We start from the raw sequence: 23,274 nt of genomic DNA, 5'->3' as shown, positions 1-23,274 counted from the left end.
CTATCCTGGATAAACTGAAATTCTTGTTTCCATTCGTTTTGGAACTTGCAAGCGTATTTCTTCATCCTGCTCGTCGACGGCGTCGCCATGTTTGTAATTTCCTCGTTCTTCTGCTTCGTCTCCTTGTTGTGTGCGCAGTTGTGCACTCTACTCTCTAAAAGCCCTAGATGTTATGACGTCATTGGGCAGGCAAGCTGTTTATACTGTGGGAAAGCGGACGTGAGAACAGGCTGTCCCCACTCGGGTCCGCATTGAGCTGGAGGGGGCGTGGCCTCCAGCTCCGGCTGAATACCGGGAGTTTGTCGGGAGAAAATCTCTGCCGGGAGGTTATCGGGAGAGGCGCTGAATACCGGGAGTCTCCCGCTAAAAACGGGAGGGTTGGCAAGTATGGCCACACTGAGGGTGCCGGTATAAACAACTTTAACACTGTTACAAATATGCACCACACTGTGAACTCACACCAAACAAGAATGACAAACACATTTCGGGAGAACATCCGCACCGTGACACAACATAAACACAACAAAACAAATACCCAGAACCTCTTGCAGCACTAACTCTTCCGGTACGCTACAATATACACCCCCCGCTACCACCAAACCCACCCCATCTCCCGAATTCGGAGGTCTCAAGGTTGGCAAGTATGCTCTAATATACTCTGGACTGAAGCTGTGTGCCTTCATTGTTTTTGTAGCTGTTGTTTTGAAGCATGTTTAAAAAAAATTAAAAATAATGCACTTTGTGAAAGTCAAAGTATAGTATTTCCCATAGTTGTAGTGGGTATTAGGATTAACTCAGGGAGAGCATGTCCCAAATTCCAAGCTTCTGTTTTGAGGAATGTTAAAAAAAAAAAATGCACTTTGTGACTTCAATAATAAAAATGGGAGTGCCATGTTGGCACTTTTTTCCATAACTGGAGTTGAAGTTGTTCTCTTATTTTGGAAAACCTTGTTTTTGATTGATTGATTGAAACTTGTATTAGTAGATTGCACAGTACGGTACATATTCCGTACAATTGACCACTAAATGGTAACACCCGGATACGTTTTTCAACTTGTTTATGTCGGGGTCCACGTTAATCAATTCATGGTAAAGTTACATTGTTTAATGCATCCAGCGGGGCATCACAACAAAGTTAGGCATAATAATGTGTTAATTCCACGACTGTATATATCGGTATCGGTTGATATCGGAATCGGTAATTAAGAGTTGGACAATATCGGAATATCGGCAAAAAAGCCATTATCGGACATCTCTACTTGTAAGCTTACCTGTAGCTTCTCATAATGTTGTCTTTAGAGGTAGATATGTACTCCCACTACTCTTGCATTGATATTAGATTGAGTTGAGATTGAAGGATGAGGTAAACACTAACTCAGACCCACTGTACAAATAACTGGGTTCCCAAACTTACTAACCTTAACAGCATGCGACGGCTTTGCATCCTTGGTCTTTCCCGCATTTGTCTTTGAAGAGCCTGTAGTTGTGCCAGAGCGGTCTTTGCTGCCTCCGGGCTTTGAAAAGTCTTTTAACAAACTTACACCTTTCCTGGCCTGTGGAACAAGAATGAGATCCATGACTAAGAAGTCAGTCTTGTGTAAGGTTAAAAAAAAAATGGGCTAGCAATACCTTGTGAAGTAACAAAGTGGTTGAGTAGGGCTGAATTTGGTACGCTCCTCGGATACGGCTAATTCCTGGATACAGCAAACGGCCCAAGTCGATAAAGGCCACACCATGGGAGGGGATCTGTGGCTCCTCCTCTGTTGTCTGCATATACACACGTTTTCATGATTTGTGCCTGGAGAAGCGCTTTGCTACTGGTGGTCAAGATGGCGATTGTACATTTATCTGCATTTTCGGTGTCTATATCCTCTAAGAATGACAATTTCTCACCATCCTGGAAGCGGCGCCCGGCTTGTCATTGGAAGCTCCCGACTTCATGATCTCAAGCGGCCAGAATCGGCTCTCTGTGATCTTCTGACGCAGCCTGAAATCCCAGTCACCATCTTGCACATCACTTCAGTCTGATTTGCTCTTTCAAAAGTCAACTTGTGAATTTCAAATAGTCGCAAGAACTATACACTTTACATGACTTTACTTGTGGACTCACTCACTCAGTTACCCTGGGGTGTCAAACTTGTTTTCATTGAGGACCACATCGTAGTTATGGCTGCCCCAGTGGGCCGCATGTAGCACTGAATCATATAGAAATATAAAGGATTGCCTCATCATATTATTACTAATATTATTACTATTTTTTTAATAATTATTTATTTATTGTTTTTGGGGTTTTTATTCTATTGTTTAAAATTTTTTGGTTTATTTTTTATTTTTTTAATCTAAATGTTGTTTATTATTATATATATTTGTTATAAACTAAAAAAATAATCCGTCAATTTTGCAGTAAAAAAACCTGACAGCTCAAGCCCCAGAAATTTTACGGTGAAAAAAAACCCCACATATACGGTTGTTGTTTTTACGGTGTTACTGTAAATGAAAAAAAACAGTACCAGTTTATTTTTACATTCAAGTTCTGGCGACTGATCTACCATTTTTTTATAGCGTAAAATCTATTGTCATTTTTGCAGTCTATAATTTGATAATTTACTTTGGAAAAAAAAAATGGAAAGGAGTACAGGACAGTGATCGCTGGCTTTGTGGAGTGGTCTCAGGCGAACCATCTGCTCCTTAATGTGGACAAGACCAAGGAACTGGTCATTGACTTCAAGAAGAAAATGACCCCTGTGGAGCCCGGGAGGTGGCAGTAGTGAGGCAGTACAAGTACCAAGGAGTCCACTTGAACAGCAGACTGGACTGGAAGGACAACAGCATAGCTGTATACAAGAAGGGCATGAGCAGACTCTTTTTCCTGAGGAAGCTTAGGTCCTTTAATGTGTGCAGCAAGCTGTTGGAGATCTTTTTTCAGTCTGTTGTGGCCAGTGCCCTCTACTTTGCAGTGGTTTGTTGGGGGAGCAGCACCAGCAAAAAGGACTTAAACCGGATTGACAAACTGATCCGGAAAGCCGGCCGCACTATTGGCACGCAGTTGGAGGCGTTTGTGTCACTGGGGGACAGGAGGACACTGGACAAACTGCTCGCCATCATGGACAATCCTGCCCACCCACTCCACCAGACAATTGAGGCTTATATTCGAACAGGCTTCTTCAGCTTCATTCCCACAGGGTTCGATTCAAGAACTTCTTCATTCCGCACTCTATCCAGTCACTCACCATACAGCAATAGATGCTGTTATTGTTATTATTACCTGACCGCTTCTATGTTACCTCTCTTTGTTTATAATGTATATTTTCTGCTGCCCTTTTTTTTTTTTTTTTTTTTGCTGCATCTGTTACATATACTGTAATATTGTACATGGTAATTGGGATTTGTTATATATTGTATATATTATATAAAAATATAATATAATATATCAGTATATATTATATCCTGTATACATAATATGTAAATATTACATATATGTTATATTTTATATTGCTACTATGGTACATTTTTCACACATAAGAGATACGTGTGGACTGCAATATGACGCTAGTAAACAACACCAAAACATTAAATGTTCCATTGAGAATAGAGAACATTACACACAGCGCTCAAACATCTTTAAAAATGTTTTAGTACGACTTTGAAGCCGCACCGCTTGATGGATTGTCGGCGCATAACGGTTACCGTAGTCAGAAGTATGAGTATTATTATGGTGTGTGTAGGACCGCAAAATGGCACCCATTAGCGGACACATTATCTGGTGTTTAGTTTTGCAATATTATGCAAAACCAACTTTTCTTACCTTCTGATCTTTTTTTGAGATCTGCATAAGTCCTGAGAATTTGCGCACGTCCGCCATTGTAGTCCGTGCCGACTCCGTAGTCACTAAGCTTCTTTTTTTTCTGTATCATCTTGTTATGGGGCATTTCTAATGCAAAGTAGTGTAAAGTTCTAACTTATATCTGTCAGTAGATTCGCTATGAAAGCGTTAAAAACTACCGGTGTAGTGAGTTTACATAATTCACCCACAGAACTTTAGTTATTAGAGAGCTCCGGTCGGACAGTTTTTCACGGGACACATTTCCGGCGTTGTTGTTGCACTAGTGAGCCACGGATAAGGAGATGCTGCTCCATTATTGATTTAAGTGAAGTCTGAATGTCATTAAAACAGTTAGCTCCATCTTTTGACACTTCTTCCACTCCCGTCCTTGCACGTTACACCGCTACAACAAAGATGACGCGGAGAAGACGTTGTCAAAGGTGATCCCCGTAAATAAGACAGACCACAAAACGGCGCATCCTGAAGTGACTGCCAGAAAGCGACTTGAAGATGATCTGTAAAACATCATCTATGCAACATTTTGACAAAAGAACCACCATTACATGTTATGTAGACCACAAGGAAGTGTTTTCCATTTAGAAAAAAATTCTAATAAGACCCCTTTAATGCGCCTTATAATCCGGTGCGCCTTATGTATGAAAATAGACCTGAATAGACCCGCTCATCAGCAGTGCGCCTTATAATCCTGCGCGCCCTATGGTCCGGAAAATACGGTAATTTGACAAATCAGCATTTTAGACATGAATTAGTTCTATACACACATTTTCAAATGTCACATAAATGTCTTGTTTGTATGTGCTTTGCTGCTGGTGGATCACCCACAATTGTGTTGTTTTTAATGTGCAATGACAATAAAAGCTTATCCTATTCTATTCTAAGTAACACCTAATTTAAACTAGATTGTGCATAACAACAACAATCCATTCCACCTTACTGACTTCTTAACAGTTAATCAACTAAAAATTGTGCCTATTCCTATTCCCACAACTGCCTTGCTTTAAAACCGTGTTTTAGTGGCCAGCCACAGCAATGATGCTGTGGACCAGTGTTTTTCAGCCTTTTTTGGGCCAAGGCACATGCGTTGAAAAAATCCGGAGGCACACCACCAGCAGAAATCATTAAAAAACTAAACTCAGTTGATAGTAAAGAGTCGTTGTCGCAATTGTTGGATATGAATTTAAACCATAACCAAGCATGCATCACTATAGCTCTTGTCTCAAAGTAGGTGTACTGTCATGACCTGTCACATCATGCCGTGACTTATTTTGAGTTGTTTGCTGTTTTCCTGTGTGTAGTGTTTTAGTTCTTGTCTTGCGCTCCTATTTTGGTGGCGTTTTCTTTTTTTTTTGGTATTTTCCTTTAGCAGTTTCATGTCTTCCTTTGAGCGATATTTCCCGCATCTACTTTGTTTTAGCAATCAAGAATATTTCAGTTGATTTTATCTTTCTTTGTGAGGACATTGTTGATTGTCATGTCATGTTCGGATGTACATTGTCTTTGCTCCACAGTAAGTCTTTGCTGTCGTCCAGCATTCTGTTTTTGTTTACTTTGTAGCCAGTTCAGTTTTAATTTTGTTCTGCATAGCCTTCCCAAAGCTTCAATGCCTTTTCTTAGGGGCGCTCACCTTTTGTTTATTTTTGGTTTAAGCATAAGACACTTTTTTTTACCTGCACACTGCCTCCCGCTGTTTCCGACATCTACAATGCAATTAGCTACCGGCTGCCACCTACTGATATGAAAGAGTATTACACGGTTATTCTGCTGAGCTCTAGACAGCACCGACACTCAACAACAACACATCATTTTCAGACTATAGTTACTGGTTTGCAAATTTTTTTTTAACCCAAATTGTTTAAATTAGAAAATCTCCCACAGCAAACCAGACTGTGTGCCGCGGCACAGTGGTTGAAAAACACTGCCCTGGACTACCGAGTACTGTAATTTACAGTAGAACACACTCAAGGCTACTATGTATATTGGGTGAAACGAGTATAAAATTGACTAGTTTGGTGTCAGTTCATTTTTAGGGGGCGCTAATTATGTTAAAAATAGGGCTGTCAGTTGATCATTTAAAATAAATCACTTTGATTAATCATGATTAATCGCAGGTTATTTGCTTGCATAAATAACATTTGCTTCAGAAAATCCCCAAATTGTTGGATATAAATGCAGTTTTGTAGTCAGAATGTCATACAGGAACATGTTATACTGAACTGCATATCATTGCTTTGCTCAAAACTTGGTGACAGTAAGTATAGTAAGAATTAAGTCCGCATTTTGAAAATATTTGCAATAATATAGCAAACTAGGTACAGATTTACAGTATATTAATAGATAATGTTATAAAGACACCCATAAACAACTTTACATAGTGCACCATTTACATCTGCATTTACTTTTCTTTAGTTTAACAAGTTCTTAAGTTTAAACTTGATAAGAAAGTTTGTAGCTGCAATACCAACTATTTACCTCAGTTTTATCTAAAGTTCCGTCAGAGTTTGTACTGAAGGGCACAGAGCACATCGCTCTAACTATCATCACACGCCATCATACAACACATTCGCTAATGCTAGGGTTGTATTCGATACCGATACCATAAGCGATATTTCTTATCGATACCGGTATTCATCGGTACTCTTATCGGTACTATATGTAATTGCTGTAAAATTAGATGTAACAAATGCTTTTTTTAATCAGCTTTATTTTATTTATTGTTATTGCCTTCTTATTTGTGATTATTCCCAGATGATTACCCAATCCTAAAGCTGGGCGATATGTAAAAAATAAAAAATAAAATTAAAAACATCCAATCTCGATTAATATGTAAATTCTTAACATTGTTTTTAACCTGCCAGTTTTAAAACTAGGGATTAGTTCAACATTTTATTAAAATTTTAAGTACATAAAAAAAGTAAACTAAAAAAGAAAAGGCACAATAAAATAATGTACCAATACATTTGAGTGTACACGCTTTCAAGTAAAATAAATCACACAGAAAGATGCATCAGTTATTATTTCAACACTGGTGCTCCAGCTGGAGTACTAGAAGCTGCGTGGGTTATCATTAATTTACCCAATGAATATTGGTGGTCACGTCCACAACTTCCTTGCATTGGCAGTCGTAGCACGCTATTTTACACACAGCTTTTGGATGACAAGTAGTCATCAAATTTGCAAAAGAAACATATCACCTGAGACGTCCAAGTCATTTGGGAATTGTTTGGCTCTGTATCCTGGATTGAGTTTGGTAGTTTGGGGTGGCCACGTGTCAAGGCGGCAGGCACAGAGATGGACTGAGAAGGATGCAGGGCTGCCGGCCAGAGTACTAGTAGGCCAGGCTTTATGCAGGTGAGTGTTGGGTAGTGCACGGTTCTCATAAAGATGATTTCCCCTTTTAACCCTCAATGACAGCCTCCCAGTCACATTATGCCATTTTCCGCGACTTTCCGCATTTAGATTCTGTTTTTAGCGAACATTGATTCCATGTGCGATTCATTCCAATGCTGCGTAAATCTATGATTATGTTTACCTCCGTGTACCTTTTAATCTGAAGTGGGCCGGTAAAAAATCGACTCAGATTGGCTGTCACCTGAATGATTCAGATTGGCTGTCACCTGAATGATTCAGATTGGCTGTCACCTGAATGATTCAGATTGGCAGGCACCTGAATGAATGTGACAGCGCGCTCGTGTCATAAAAAAGTACAGATAGCCATATCATTAGTCCAGAAATTTAACGGTCCAGGAAAAATCAGGAACCGGTACCAAAAAATACCGGTATTTGGTGTTCATCCCTAGTTAGCACCTTAACGTTGACAGACCTTGACAGACCAAGTTAACGTTGACAGATCAGAGCCGAGTTGGGGACGGTATGGCTCGGTTGGTAGAGCGGCCATGCCAGCAGCCTGAGGGTTTCTGGTTCGATCCCCGGCTTCTGCCACATGTTAAAGTTAAAGTACCGCTGTCAGTCACACACACACTAGGTGTGGTGAAATTACTCTCTGCATTTGACCCAGCCCCTTGTTCCACCCCCTGGGAGGTGAGGGGAGCAGTGAGCAGCAGCGGTGATTTAACCCCCAATTCCAACCCTTGATGCTGAGTGCCAAGCAGGGAGGTAATGGATCCCATTTTTATAGTCTTTGGTATGACTCGGCCGGGGTTTGAATTCACGACCTACCGATCTCAGGGCGGACACTCTAACCACAAGGCCACTGAGCAGGCTAAATGTTCATTGTGTCCTTGGGCAAGACACTTCATCCTTGATCCTGATGGGTTGTGGTTAGGGCCTTGCATGGCAGCTCCCACCATTATTTTTTGAACGTGTGTGTGAATGTGGAAATAGTGTCAAAGCGCTTTGAGTACCTTGAATGTAGAAAAGTGATAACCCATTTAACCCTAATTTAAAAAATGCATTTAGAAGGTCAGAAAAGTTTTTATTGTTCTCCAGTAGGGAAGGGATTCATATGGCCCCATTCTTGGGTGGATCTTGCATGAGATGAAGATCATTTTGCTGCTACAATCAGTCTGCTACAAATGATGGAACGTGCTTCTCTACATAGCAACTGATGCTGTGGTCAAAGTTGGAATTGCCACAAAATACATTTTAAGACATTCAACACTCTACTGCCCTCTGGCAGACAAAAAGTCGATACTCCACCCCCCGATTTGTCACGTTTCATGAGTCAGGTTAACTGCGACGAATGGGACCATGTGAATCAACCATGAAAGTATTTGATTTATTATTTTATGCCTATTTTGCAATAACTAAGGGTTCCAGCTCACACAGGCATAAAGGGAAATCAATTGGCAGATCAGTTGTAAAAGCAGACACTAACGCTAGAGCAGCTCAGAGAGGTACCTCTGAGTAAGACTGAGACAAAATCATTAACTGACAGAAACTTTTTGAAGGAGTGGCAATCACATTGGGACATGAGTGCAACAGGAGGACACTTATATGCAATATAGAACACAGTAGGGTCGGGAAGAACTGTAAGGGGGAACACTAGAGAGGAAGTAATCATATCACGTATTCGATTAGGACACACCAGACTGAATAAGACATTGCACCTTCTTAGTAAACACCCAACAGGATTATGTGACAGCTGAAATGAGGTAGAGTCAGTGGAACATGCAATCATTCTTTGTGGGAAATACGGTGGAGAAAGGAGAAAATTAAGAGAGGAAGTTTGAAGACATGGACAGAAGGAGGTTCCTCTCAAAGTGCCACCAGAAAAGTTTGTAAAGTTTCTAGAAGAGGCAGGTTTATTGAATAGAATTTGGTATTGGAAGGTATATATGCGTGTATGTGAGGGAGGGAGAACGGAGGGAACTCTGGTTCACACTCTAGGTGGCGGTAATACACTTTTAACATTGAGTGCCCTGCCATAAAACAAGAAAAAGAAGAGGAAATTTGTTTACCACAGTCAGGCATACAACCAATTAGCCTCGATAAATGAGAGACAAGTGTATTTATCTTTTTTTAAAACAATTTATAAACCGCATAGCTTGTGTGTATGATGCCTGAGGCAAAACAGAATACCTACCCCAATAGATTGCACTATTACTAATTTGGCCACTGTTCCGCATAACAAGAATGCTTTGCACCTTATTGATTTCTTAACAGTTTTTTCCCCAACTGTCTTGCTTTGAGGAACCACATTCAACGTGCGGCCTCAACTTGACAACAATACAGATACAACAGCTTGCATTTGGCAAATATATACTGTATGTAAGTAACAAATGAGTTGTGTGGAAGGCTGACCTGTTAGCGCCGCTTGCATCCATAAAACAGGTCATTTCTATATCCCAGGTCACTCTGTTCAGCAAGGTCTCCGCTTCATTACGGAACTCACGGTCCTGCAGATGACATTCAGAGACGCAGCTTAGTCACTGCTTTTCTTCTGCATTCTACAATTTTACTGTTCACCTCGGGCCAAACTATTTCTCGGCATTGTGTTGGTTAATTAAACTTTCCCAATTTTACCACTTTACCTTTTATGTGTAATGGTAAACAACCTAAGAACATTCCATGTAATGTTTAAACATGGACTATGTGTATAAAACCTAGTGTAGGGGTGCCTAAAGTGAGGCATGTGGACTTGACTTTTTCACCTTGGCCCTGATTTAGGCTATGTTCATACTGCAGGGTAGGATATCCAATTCAGATTTTGTGGTCAAATCAGATCTTTTTATGTAATCGTTCACATTACAAAAAAAATATGCAATCAAAGTCCACATTTTGTGAACTGACTTACTGCATTAAAAAGATTAAGAAGCTGGGGCCGTACTCTGGCTCCCACACACACTGGGAGTCAAATGTATTCTACACACAAATTCACATATACTCACATACATACATACACACATACATAGGTACCTACGCTCCCACATACATATACAAATACAGTACATATTTACACACTCAAAGTTCGTACATCCACACGCACATTCATTATACAAACATACACATACACATACTGTACATATACATTCACTGTACAAACATACATATACACATACTGTACATATACACTCACTGTACAAACACATATACACATACTGTACATATACATTCACTGTACAAACACATACTGTATACATATACTGTACATATACATTTACTGTACAAACACACACATACACATACTATACATATACATTCACGGTACAAACACACATATACACATACTGTACATATACATTCACTGTACAAACACAGATATACACATACTGTACATATACAAGTACATATGCACACATACACTCATGCACATAATGACGTTTCATCAAACATATATTAATGTTGTTGCCCTAGGGTAAACTGGGTATAACACATGGCACTCTGACAAAGCTTAACCTATTGTTACTATAACAATCTACAAAGTTAATGTAGGTTGCTTCTCTTTCTTCCCCCCCATTTTTCTGCATTCTTTCGTATCTCAAGTTATCATTATGTACATGTATTGTTGCATTCGAACAACTGTATTGTTGATAATAAAGGTAAAGTATTGGTATTGTTCATTATCAATAGCGCTATTTCTATTGGTATTTGTATTGCTCCATTTTTAGTGTAATAATGCTCATTGTCATTTCTGTATTATTTTTTATTTTCGCTAACTGCTTATTTGCTATTACTTTTACCATCATATTTGTACATGTCGTATTTGCTGATGTTGCTCTATTGTTGTTGTTGTTGTTGTTGTTGTGTTTGCTGTTGTTGTTTTTGTCTCTCTGTCTAATCCCCCTCTTGCCCCCTCTGTCTTCCTTTTTTTCTCTTTCTATCCCCTCCTGCTCCGGCCCGGCTGCACCAAATGATAATATAAATACATTTAATAAAGTCAAATACAAATAAGGCAACAAGAGAAGTATCCTACACTTCTCTTTTGTAAAGTAAATCTGAACAGCCGATATGGGCATCTACATCAACTATATGATTTGCCTGAGAAGCTGGACAGGACAAAAAAAAAATACAAAAAAATAAAGAAGATTAAGAAGGAAGAGGGCAAGCATTTTGGCTCTTGCAGTTTTCTGGACATTTGCTTCAATGTTTGCTCCGAAGAGCATGTAAAGGGGCAGTGGGAGGCAGGAGTGATGGAACATTGACGTGAGTTCCTAAAAACATTGTCTGTTTTCTACTCTTTTTAACTTTTCTCTCTCGGCTCCAGGCAAAGGCGGTATACCTCGACCCCCACCCCACGTCTTGTCCTGTCTTGTAGCGATCAAGTTTTTTTTTCCTGGGCCCCAGATTGAGCACCCCTGTAATTTCTGTGTCGAAACATGTGCTCGTCCCCATTGGGCCAAGTCTAGGATCGAATTTTCTTGAACATATTTTCCTCCCCCAGTGTCCACCTTTTCCTACCTTTTACGGGGCGCCACCCTATAGTGGCGACCCATCAGCGTTCCTGTTCTGTCACAATGAATGTATGCTCTTGAACGGGTCAGTGTTGAAAATTTTAATGTCATGTACTTTTTAAGTGCAATGACAATAAAATCCTTTCCTATCCTATTTTTTTGCAATTGCCTATTTTGGTGAAGAATTCTGACGCTTATATCGTATGAAATTGTATTGGTCAAATAAATGTGCCCAGAGTGTTCAGCCTGCAGCTGCATCGCATACATATCCGATTTATATCCACATACAAAAGATGCCCGGTTCATATTTGAACATTTCGGAATGGCACTGCTCACATTGACATAAAGAAAATCCAAAACAGGTCACATATGGGTAAATTATTGTAATTGACCTGCAGCATAAAGAAGGCCTTAGTGATTAATACTATCTGACCATGAATTGATTTACGTGGACCCCGCCTTAAACAAGTTGAAAAACGTATTCGGGTGTTACCATTTAGTGGTCAATTGTACGGAATATGAACTGAACTGTGCAATCTACTAATAAAAGTTTCAATCAATCAATCAATCAATCAATCAATCTACCTAGATTTTGGTTGAATTTTGCAAGTACAGTGATACCTCTGTTGCCGTACAGCCCACTTTTCGTAGAATGAGGTTTTCCAAAAAAAAGTTCACCCAAATCTAGCTTCGCTTTTTATACATTGTACGCCCAAACACTGTGCGTAAAAAACTTGTGTGTTTGCTTATTGAATTTAAGAAAGAGCATGTAGCAAAGTACGAAGGTGGTCTCGCTGGCTTGGCTCATCCTGGTCTCAGCCAACCCTCAATAAAAGGTAAAAGTAATGTCAATTGTTCGGTTATCCAATTAATTAATCATATAAATGTATTTCATAGTGTTTTTGCATGTAAAACTATAATTATTCTCCAAAAAATGTGTTTTTTGTCGATATTTGTGTGTGTCTGATTTATATTGTTTCTTATAGCAAAAATCCATTCGGCTTTTGTACGATTGGGTCTTCGTCGGACACTTTGAAACAAATTACTAAACCAAGTTCCACTGTACCTTTAAGCCAGTAAGCTCGCCATCTTCAATATCAATAGGTTGGGTGTGGACAAAGGCTCCTGGCAGGAATTGGTTCCCTGGAGCCAGAAGGGCATGGTGCGGCCTCTTCATCTGTCTGCCATCTTCTTCCCTGTGCCCGCCCAGCTTCAGCTGGCCTTCAGTGAATAATAAGAACTGATCTTTCTGGAGTAAGAGAAACATGATAAAATGGACTCACTTACTTGGTAATGGTGTTAAGAAAATAACTTAATTTTCCTCATAGTAATACTGCTATTATGTGACATTGCACTGTAGACCTTGGGCTGATATCTTTTGTAGGGCAACTTGACAGTATAATAGTACTAACCTCAGCAGTAGTTGGTAACTCCATTGCAGCAGTGCATATGTATGGAGGGGCTGAAGGCCCAGAACTCTGACTGAACGCTTCAGGGAGAGAGTAGGCAGCCTCCAAAACTACCTTGGCTAGGTTGGAAATCGAAAGCTCTTCTTCGGTCAGTATTGGAGCTGACACACTCACAGACACATCCAGAAACGGGTGCTATGTGGGTTAAAGGTTCTGGATTATTGGATACAAATAAGACTGGATTGTGAAAAGTATTGAATACGTTTTTTGCTATCTAATCCAACACAGCATACGGACACAGTTTGTGGCAATGGTTAGGTTTGAAAACACATCGTATTCTAATGTTTTGATGATCTATTGAACTCATATAAATCAAGTGTTGTAAATGTTTTGGACACCATTGCTCCTGTCAAGGCTAGAATGGTTAAAAGTAGGCAAAAGGTGCCAGGGAGGAATTAAAACTCGGTCTGGGCACAAAAAGGGAGCCGAATGAAAACGGCGCAAGTCAAAGCTCCAAGCTCATTATGAGCTTTACAAAGAAAAGTTAAATGTGTTCAACCAGATTTTACATAGAACAAAAGATAAAAAAATTTCTGTAAACATTACAAACTGTAGTAACAACTCTTGTGTCCTGTTTGCTACAGTAAACGGATTTCCAAACCCTCCAATTTCACTTCCAATGGAATCCAATCCAATCCAATCCACTTTATTTATATAGCACATTTACACAACAAGAATGTTTCCAAAGTGCTGCACAGCCACGTTAAAAACAATATTAAAAACAATATTATGCTACACCAATGACTGAATAAAAAGAAATAATAAATGAATAGAAAACCAATACAAAAACAATATAAAAAATAAATATGATTAAAAAAGATTTTAAAGGGTAAAACCAATTAAAACAGTAAAATAGACATCAAAATGTATTTAAAAAAACCACAGAGGACAACAGAGGACAGAAGACCACACAACTCCCGTAGTGTTAAAAGCCAAAGAATAAAAGTGGGTCTTAAGACGAGACTTAAAACACTCCACTGTGGAAGCAGTTTGAACATGGAGGGGCATAGTGTTCCAGAGCTTAGGGCCGACCACAGAGAAGGCCCTGTCTCCCCGTTTGTTTGTTATTTTACATCAAAGTGCAATGAGTTTGCAATATTATCTTATTTTAAAGCTCAAGGCATTAAAAATGCAATAATTCCTGGAAAAGTAATAGCTATTCTGCAGCCAGCTAGTCAACTAGAGCTGACACATTTCACTCCTTTCACTGAGGCCCTGTTTACACTAAGCCAGCTAAGGTTATCCAGGGTAAATCCCACCTAACCTTATCCTTGTCCACACACACACAATAGTCGTTTAAGACCCCCTTACCCCCCTCCGTCAGCCGGCGCAATGCGACCTAATATGCATGCGCGGAAAATGAGCACGTCTTAGTCACCTCCAGTGTTGCTTTGTGTGCAAGTTCTCAAATTAAATTTTAACTTATTTGAACAATATCCAGTGTTGTGGTATTTCAATTAACTGGAATCCAGTGTGCTGTAGGGCCCTATTGTAGTGAATCACACCTGAGCCATCATAAATTATTCAAATCTTTATTGGACACGAAAGTACACAATGTGACAAAGAACATTTCACACCAATCAATCTAGGGATCTAGATACAGTATATGGTCAGGACACTCCTCACTCTTTTACTTTACATTGTCCATTCCTTTTTGGTGACTTTATATATTCTGGACTTAGACGTTGAGTCCGCGACATACATGGCGGACAATAACTGATACAGACTGCTTTGCCAGTCCAAAGGCATTCGCCGTTTTCCGTAGTCTTCCCTCGTCGGTCAGGTATAACAAAGCACACGCTACCTTTTTTATCACATCCACGGGAGCTCGCATTCTCGTTGACTCTCCTTCGACAAATGGACGGAGTTTTTCGGTAAGTAGAATCACAGCTGACCTGGACATTCGAAAGTTTTCTTGCCGTCTGAGATGTGTTGTATCGGAAATAGCTGCAATCGCTTTCTCTTAAGGTATTCATGTGTGATTTCCACAAGCGTCTGTACATGTAGAACAATGAGAAACACGGGCATGTCTGGATGACTCGCCACCATATTTCCAGTGGTTAGCTCCGAGTTACGAAACCACTTTATTATGAAGCTGGCTGTGGCGCGTTCTTTCTGACGTCACTTCTGGTCACTTCCTCTCCGAACTCAGTTTGTAAACGATCAATGAGTCCATACAAAGCTAAGAGCCGTAGATTCAAGAAATACACGGCGCACTTACCTGTGTAAAAATTTGTCCAAGGAGGGGAACCTTAAACGCTGGTTTGTAAGTATTAACTTTACAAGGTCACAATTTTTATAGTGCTAGTGGGTACTGGGCAAGTACTTTGCATAAACATCACTACCTTACACCTAAAAAGCTGTGCTGAACACTGAGTTGACATCCTGTAGCCTTTAGCTCAGTGGCTAACACTGCAGGCCTTAACTCCCAATCGGTGGATATGTAAAGACCTAGGTGTGAGCCCTGGACATAACGCACATGCACATAATGCAGCCGTGTGTTCATATGTATATTTATACAATTAGCTAACTGACCTTAGTGTTGACCCCTGGGATAGCCCCTTTTTCTACGGGGGCATTTGTTACATGCACAGCAGCTGAGGATGAGAAGCTACACTCCCCTGAAAACAGAAAGCAAACTATTATTTTTGCAAAAGCTCTCATTTGTATGCCGCAGTCTTCGTGCATAATCCATTTTAGTTATTCATTTGTTGAATCAAATTCCTATTATACTATGTAAATCTCAACCGATGTATCAGAAAGCATCCATCAAGTGTTATCAAAAGCATAATTTTACCTTCCAGCAGCGGCAGGAGGTCAATCACTGCCTGGCCAAGGATTATTACTTTTGCCTCCACCTTTTTCTTCTCAGGAATAAGCTCTATCACGGTCACTGAAACAAAACAAAACATTTACATTCAAACAGTGATGAAAAGTAGCCTCGTTATTACAGAGGTTAGACATCTGCTCTAAAGTCCTATTTCGAGCTCAGGACGTACTATGTAATTGTTAACTGTGTCTAAGACAAAATGGCTATGACCCGTGGGGTTCCTCAGGAGTCAATCCTAGGACCCCTGGGGTTCAATTTATACATGCTGTCACTAGGTCAGCTAATACGCAGCAACAATGTGTCCCAACACAACTATGCGGATGACACTCGATTCACTTTGTCACTGCATTGAACAGATCAGTGTCTGGATGAAAAACTATTTTCTTTAGCTAACTCAGAGCAGACTGAAATCATTGTCTATGGGCCACAGAGGGGAAGGTGGTATCAGTCACCTTGAGACCCTCTCTATGAAACCTTTTTGGAAAATCTGCTGTACTTTCTGTAATTTGTGTCACTCATGTTTCTTGAGAAGGAATATTTGTTGTGCTTTCTAAAACACACGTCTACCCCCAAAATATTTGCGGTGCTTTCTGTAACTCATTCTTCCTGAAAAGCAGTATTTCATGTTTTCTGTAACTTGTCACTAATGCTACTTAGAAGGGAATATTTGTTGTCCTTTCGGGAACTCATGATACTTGGAAATGTGTATTGGCGGTGCTTTTTGCAACTAATGTTATTCAAAACTTTCAAACTTAAAAAATATCACTTACTATTTATTATTCTGTAACTCATGATACCTGAAAAATAATAATTTCTGTGATGTCTGTAGCTCGTCATTCATGCAACCTGAAAATAGTTGCTGTGCTGTCTGTACTTCATGTCACTCATGCTAATTAAAAAGGAATATTTGGACTATTTGGGGTAGTAGCACCTCGGTCATCCACCCTTAGCAAATCCAAAAAATTATCTTGTAGCATTCGCTATTTTATTGGCTAGAAAACTCATTGTTTTAAATTGAAAGGCAACAGTGCCTCCTTGCCGCACCAGCAGGATTAAAGGTGTTCTGTATTTTCTCAAATTGGAGAAGATTAGGCTGACAATTGAATGATTGTTCTGTGAAGTTTCAAGAACAACTACTGTCACTTATGTTAATCATAAAGGAATGTTAACTGTACTTTATGGCACTGGTCCCGAACCACCGGTACGGGGACCGGCACCGAGGTGCCAAATCGTAGCTAAAAGCTAGGTTCCATCTGCAGTCCGCGGCAGGTTGATGACCTAAGATCAGGGCAGATCAGGAACAAAGTGACCATAGCAGTTAAATTGCATAAGGCAGAAGGGGAAGTGCTAATTTGTTGCATAAAATAATTGTGCTGAATGAAGAAAATACACGTCTACTTTGGTCTAATAAGTTAAAGTGCTGGTATTATTGCACATAGTCCTATTACAGACTTAGACTTAGACTTTGACTTAGACTTCCTTTTTATTGTCATTCAAATTTGAACTTTACAGCACAGGTAAGAACAACATTTTGTTACATAAACTCATGGTAGTGCAGGATAAAAAAAGCAATAAGGTGCATATATAAATAAATAAATATATATAAATAATATATAAATATATATATTACTGTACGGATAAATATATTGCACTTTTCCACATGCGTCCACGTTTATGGATGTATGTTATATTGTCTTTTTTATTCCAGCGAGTTAATCCATTTTGGGGATAGTTGAGGGGATAATTTAATTATGATGCGTTCAAGAGTCTTACAGCTTGAGGGAAGAAGCTGTTACAGAACCTGGAGGTTCTGCTTCGGAGGCTGCGGAACCTCTTTCTAGAGTCCAGCAGTGAAAACAGTCCACAAGTAGTTCGCAATAACAGATGTATTTACGCATGGAAAATTGGACCAGAAAAAGCTAACATTAGTGTATCTACGTACTGTATGTTATATTGCACAAAATATGTATACATAACTTTGACAATGGAAATAGAAATCCATAGAAATCTATGGTAGCTAATAGCAAGTACGAAACCCAAAACCAAAGAAGTTGGCACGTTGTGTAAATCGTAAATAAAAACAGAATACAATGATTTGCAAATCCTTTTCAACCTAATATCATCAAAAGGTTCAGAGAATCTGGAGAAATCCCTGCAGGTAAGCGGCAAGGCCGAAAACCAACATTCAGGCGGTACTGCATCAAAAACCGACATCAGTGTGTAAAGGATATGACCACATGGGCTCAGGAACACTTCAGAAAACCACTGTCAGTAACTACAGTTCGTCGCTACATCTGTAAGTGTAAGTTAAAACTCTACGATGCATAGCGAAAGCCATTTATCAACAACACCCAGAAACGCTGCCGGCTTTGGTGGGCCCGAACTCATCTAAGATGGACTGATGCAAAGTGGAAAAGTGTTCAGTGGTCTGACGAGTTCACATTTAAAATTATTTTTGGAAACTGTGGACGTTATGTCCTCCGGACCAAAGAGGAAAAGAACCATTCAGACTGTTAAAAGCGCAAAGTTCAAAAGCCAGCATCTGTGATGGTATGGGGGGTGTATTAGTGCCCAAGGCATGGGTAACTTACACATATCTGAAGGCACCATTAATGCTGAAAGGTACATACAGGTTTTGGAGCAACATATGTTGCCATCCAAGCAACGTGTTTTTCATTGACGCCCCTGCTTATTTTAGCATTCAATGCCAAGCCACATTCTGCCCGTGTTACAACAGTGTGGCTTCATAGTAAAAGAGTGCGGGTACTAGACTGGCCTGCCTGTAGTCCAGACCTGTCTCCCATTGAAAATGTGTGGTACTGCATTATGAAGCGTAAAATACCACAAAGGAGACCCAGGACTGCTGAACAACTTAAACTGTACATCTAGCAAGAATGGGAAAGAATTCCACCTGAAAAGCTTCAAAAATTGGTCTCCTCAGTTCCCAAATGTTTACTGAGTGTTGTTAAAAGGAAAGGCCATGTAACACAGTGGTAAAGATGCCCCTGTGCCAACTTTTTTGCAATGTGTTGCTGCCATTAAATTATAAGTTAATGATTATTTGCAAAAAAAAAATTACGTTTCTCAGTTCGAACAATAAATGTCTTGTCTTTGCAGTCTATTCAATTGAATATAAGTTGAAAAGGATTTGCAAATCGTTGTATTCTGTTTTTATTGACCATTTACACAACGTGCCAACTTCACTGGTTTTGGCTTTTGTATTTCGAGCTTTATTATATATCCATGCTCTTGTCCTTGAATGTGATGTATCATCTATCACCCATCAGATACTAAAGCCAAAAAAAAGCCTACTTCTAGCAAAAATGAATAAAAAACAAAAGTCTATGGAGAGTTTTTTTGCAAAAGGAAAAGGCCAGAGGCTCCCACTAATTGAACGTTATGGTGAGTTCATTTTTCATGCACTTATTTGCTATATTTATCTGCCACACGTGGAAGGCCGGTCCGTGAAAATAATGCCTGGAGCAAAAAAGGTTGGGGACACCTGCTTTATGGAACTCGTGTCATGCATGCTACTTGAAAAATAATATTTGCTGTGCTTTCTGTAACTCAGGTCACTTATGCTATACTGTAATTACCGCACACAATTTTTTTACCCTTATTATGCGGACAGAAAAACGGAACTACATGTTTGAAGTGATGCTAATTTTGTGTAAAGTACAGTCTAGTTATGCTGATCAAGCTGTATTTGAGTAAAAAAACGGCACTTACTGTACCTATGACTGGTTTATGGGGGATGTCACTGAGAGGCAGCACACCATCGCAGCAGACAAAGCTGCAGGCGTAGTCATACTCGATGTACTGGGCGGCGGGGTCCACTGGCTTCCTTTCAGACTCTCCCACCATCACACCGTTGACCTCCACCCGGAGATAACTTTGGAGGTTTCCTGCTTTTTTTCCATGCTTAAAGAAAAAAAAATGGATGCGGAAATAGTACCATATTTCCAGACTATAAGGTGCACTTAAAATCCTTTTTTTTTTACTCAAAACTCGACAGTGCGCCTTATAACCCGGTGCGCCTAATGTAAGGAATAGGTTTGGTTGAGCTTACCCACCTCTATGCTATTTTATTTGGTACATGGTGTATTGATAAGTGTGACCAGTAGATGGCAGTCAAACATAAGAGATAAGTGTAGGCTGCACTATGATGGCAATATGTCTCAAGTAAACAACACCAACATTTTAAATGTTCCACTGAAAATATAGAACATTAAACACGGCGCTCAAAAATCTATCAAAATGTTTTAGTACGACTTTGGTAAGCTATGAAGCCGCACCGCTTGAAGGATGGTCGGCGCATTAACCATACGAGTATTATTATGGTGTGTGTATAAGGTAAGACATTATCTGGCGTTTTGTTTTGCAATGTTGTGCAAAAGCATTTTTTTTTACCTTCTGGTACCTGCTGATCTGTATTTGGGATCTATATAAGTCCTGAAAAATTGCGCGCATCTGCCTTTGTAGTCCGTGTCGACACCGTAGTCGATAAGATTCTTCTTTTTCTCTATCTTCTTGTTATGTGACATTCATCGTCCGCTGTTGCCATTTCTAATATAAAGTAGTGTAAAATTCCTACTTATATCTGTCAGTAAACTCGCCATGAAAGCGCTAAAACATACCGGTGTAGTGAGTTTAAATTATTCACCCAAGGAACTTTAGTTATTAGAGTTCCGGTCGGACGGTTTTTCACGGGACACATTTCCTGTGTTGTTGTTTCAAGATGAGGAGATGCTGCTCCGTTATTGATTTAAGTAAAGTCTGAATGTCATTAAAACAGTTAGCTCCATCTTTTGACACTTCTTCCACTCCCGTCCTTGCACGCTACACCGCTACAACAAAGATGACGGGGAGAAGACGCTGCCGAAGGTGAGCCACGTAAAAAAGACCGCCCACAAAACGGCGCATCCGGAAGCGACTGTCAGAAAGCGGCTTGAAGATGATCTGTAAAACATAATCTATGCAACATTTTGACCAAAGAGTCACCATGTTATGTAGACCACAAGGAAGTGTTTTCAAATTATAAAAAAAATAATAATAATATGACTCCTTTAATGTGCCTAATATATGAAAAATTAACATAAATGGACCATTCATCGGCAGTGCCCCTTATAATCCGGTGAGCCTGATGGTTTGGAAAATACGGATGGAATAACGTGATCTACAATATTGTTTGGATTGAGTGCACATAGAAACTAAACAGTGTGTTAGTAATCCAACAATATCATAGCCTCCCAATGAAGGACAACAATTCAAAAGAAGCAGATGAAACTCCTGACTCACCATGTTGGTTCCACGAGTGATATTTACTTTGATGTTCAAGATAGTTTCTATACTGTCTTCAGAAGACTCCATTATTTAAGCCAAACTCCAAAACCACCTGCAATTTGTGAGAAAGTGAAACCAATGCAAATGAATGTGCTGTTTAATGAGATCGTCAAAATAGAATTATTACTTTAAGTTTAACCTCACCTCACATAGACAAACACATAGGGCCTGATCTACCAAGATCAAAATACCCATGCTAGACATTGTGTGCAGACTATAAAATTGGGTGGACTATTAGTGGGTGTGTTGCGCATGATCTACTAACCCTGCAGGTGCAAGACATTAAAATAACCTTGAGAACGTGTTGAATTAGGTCCTGACGTTGAGCAACTCAAACCTAATGTTGAAACAACATACTTTTTGACAACGTTTAATCAATGTTGGGTTGTGACCTTGATTTGACCATTGAATGTTGGTCATTTCCCAAACAAAATTCTACAACACAAATACAACATGCTTTTTGACGACGTTTATTCAATGTCAGATTGTGACGTTGATTTGACCATTGAATTTTGGTCATTTCCCAACCAAAATTCTATAACACAAATACAACATTAAAAATAAAATGCTTTTTGATGGCGTTTATTCAATGTCAGGTTGTGACGTTGATTTGACCATTGAAATTTGGTAATTTCCCACACAACAACGTGGATCCAACGTTTTGAAATCAACGTTGTCTCAATTTACAAATACGACTATTTTGCAATGTTGTTTCAAATTCAGTTTTCAAGGACATGTATGTATAATCAACGTTGTATCAATGTCTTGTGCCTGCTGGGTAAGCGTGTACAATTGGTAATTGTTGCAAACCGCCTTATTTAAATGAGGTTGTTGCGTATACTACGTGCTGTCACCATGGAGACACTCATTTACTGCACATTCATGTTATCACCTGTGGTGTTTTGTTATGTTTTTAAATATGCAGCAGACCAATATGTACCACTTTTTAAAGGCATTCTAGAAGCGGTCCTGCAGTGTGATCTACAACATAACCCACTATGTAGCGCGCCGAAGGTGCGCTCTGGCGCTAGATGCGAGCAATAAATGGATACCACAAGTTATCCATCACATTGTACACTGTAGAAATGACAAACATTTTATACAGCATTTTACAGTCAATAGAAAAACAGTACTGCTTTTTCTTGACAATACAATCCTGGCAAAAATAAAAAGGTTTCACTGTAAAAATCTTTAGTACCATTTTGCCATTTACAGTAGATTTTACAGTATTAATTCACTGTAAAAATACTGTGGTACTCTTTCTCCATTTACAGTAAAATGCTGTAAAAAACACTGTAAATTCTATGGTAAATTATTGTGACTGAGCTGACAGGTTTTTTTTACCTTGTGATCGTAATCTACAACGGAACCTACTTTACAGCGCGCCGAAGGTGCGCCCTGGCACTAAATGCGAGCAGGAAATGGGTACTGCAAGACGTTTCTTTCATATCCATGAACAATTAACGTCATTAAAGAAATGGGCAGCAGACACTGACACATCGATTGAATTTGTTTTATCAGCCCTTAAAGACATGCAGCAGATATAAAATTATAACATTATGTTGCCGAGGGGACTAATATTACAGTGTTTCCCATAAACTGCCAAGATACCTGTGGCGGTGGGGGCGTGGCTATGGGCGTGGCTATGGGCGTGGTCACCATGACATCATCGTGTAATTTGCATAATTTACTACAATGATATGTTTTCTCTAAAATGGCTCAAAAAATGTATACTTACTAATTAATAATAACAGTTTTGTTTTAAACGTCCATCCATTCATCCATCCATCATTTCACAATATAATTACAACACTTTATGTACATATTTATATACAGATTTGAACAATAAGTTATTCACTGAAATATATTTATTAATTGTGGTTCTTACAAAAAATATATCTTATAAAAATATAAAAGCTAAAATGTCTCTTAAAGCTC

At 39.4% G+C, this 23,274-nt stretch overlaps 1 protein-coding gene across 3 annotated transcripts in view; it reads right to left on the bottom strand.

Moving 5' to 3' along the window:
* The window catches only part of LOC133639437 (cilia- and flagella-associated protein 70-like), a 54,511-nt gene that overhangs the window by 28,858 nt on the left and 2,379 nt on the right, over nucleotides 1–23,274 (bottom strand). For 2 of the 3 annotated variants that reach the window (XM_062032734.1, XM_062032730.1), the window contains exons 2-11: nucleotides 21,292–21,388; nucleotides 19,728–19,914; nucleotides 15,961–16,056; nucleotides 15,699–15,784; nucleotides 13,107–13,298; nucleotides 12,761–12,943; nucleotides 9,605–9,699; nucleotides 1,894–1,987; nucleotides 1,630–1,767; nucleotides 1,419–1,553 (exon numbers count right to left, since the gene is read on the bottom strand). In XM_062032734.1, coding sequence (XP_061888718.1) covers nucleotides 1,419–1,553; nucleotides 1,630–1,767; nucleotides 1,894–1,987; nucleotides 9,605–9,699; nucleotides 12,761–12,943; nucleotides 13,107–13,298; nucleotides 15,699–15,784; nucleotides 15,961–16,056; nucleotides 19,728–19,914; nucleotides 21,292–21,363 — 1,278 coding nt within the window. In that variant the 5' untranslated portion in view covers nucleotides 21,364–21,388. The remainder of the gene's footprint in view (nucleotides 1–1,418; nucleotides 1,554–1,629; nucleotides 1,768–1,893; nucleotides 1,988–9,604; nucleotides 9,700–12,760; nucleotides 12,944–13,106; nucleotides 13,299–15,698; nucleotides 15,785–15,960; nucleotides 16,057–19,727; nucleotides 19,915–21,291; nucleotides 21,389–23,274) is intronic. The other variant, XM_062032741.1, reaches the window with a different exon arrangement.

The sequence above is a fragment of the Entelurus aequoreus genome, linkage group LG02 (genome assembly GCF_033978785.1).
Source record: "Entelurus aequoreus isolate RoL-2023_Sb linkage group LG02, RoL_Eaeq_v1.1, whole genome shotgun sequence".
NCBI classification, from domain to species: domain Eukaryota; kingdom Metazoa; phylum Chordata; class Actinopteri; order Syngnathiformes; family Syngnathidae; genus Entelurus; species Entelurus aequoreus.
Note: the sequence above shows the minus strand (reverse complement) of the source record. Positions and strands in the feature narration are given on the sequence as shown.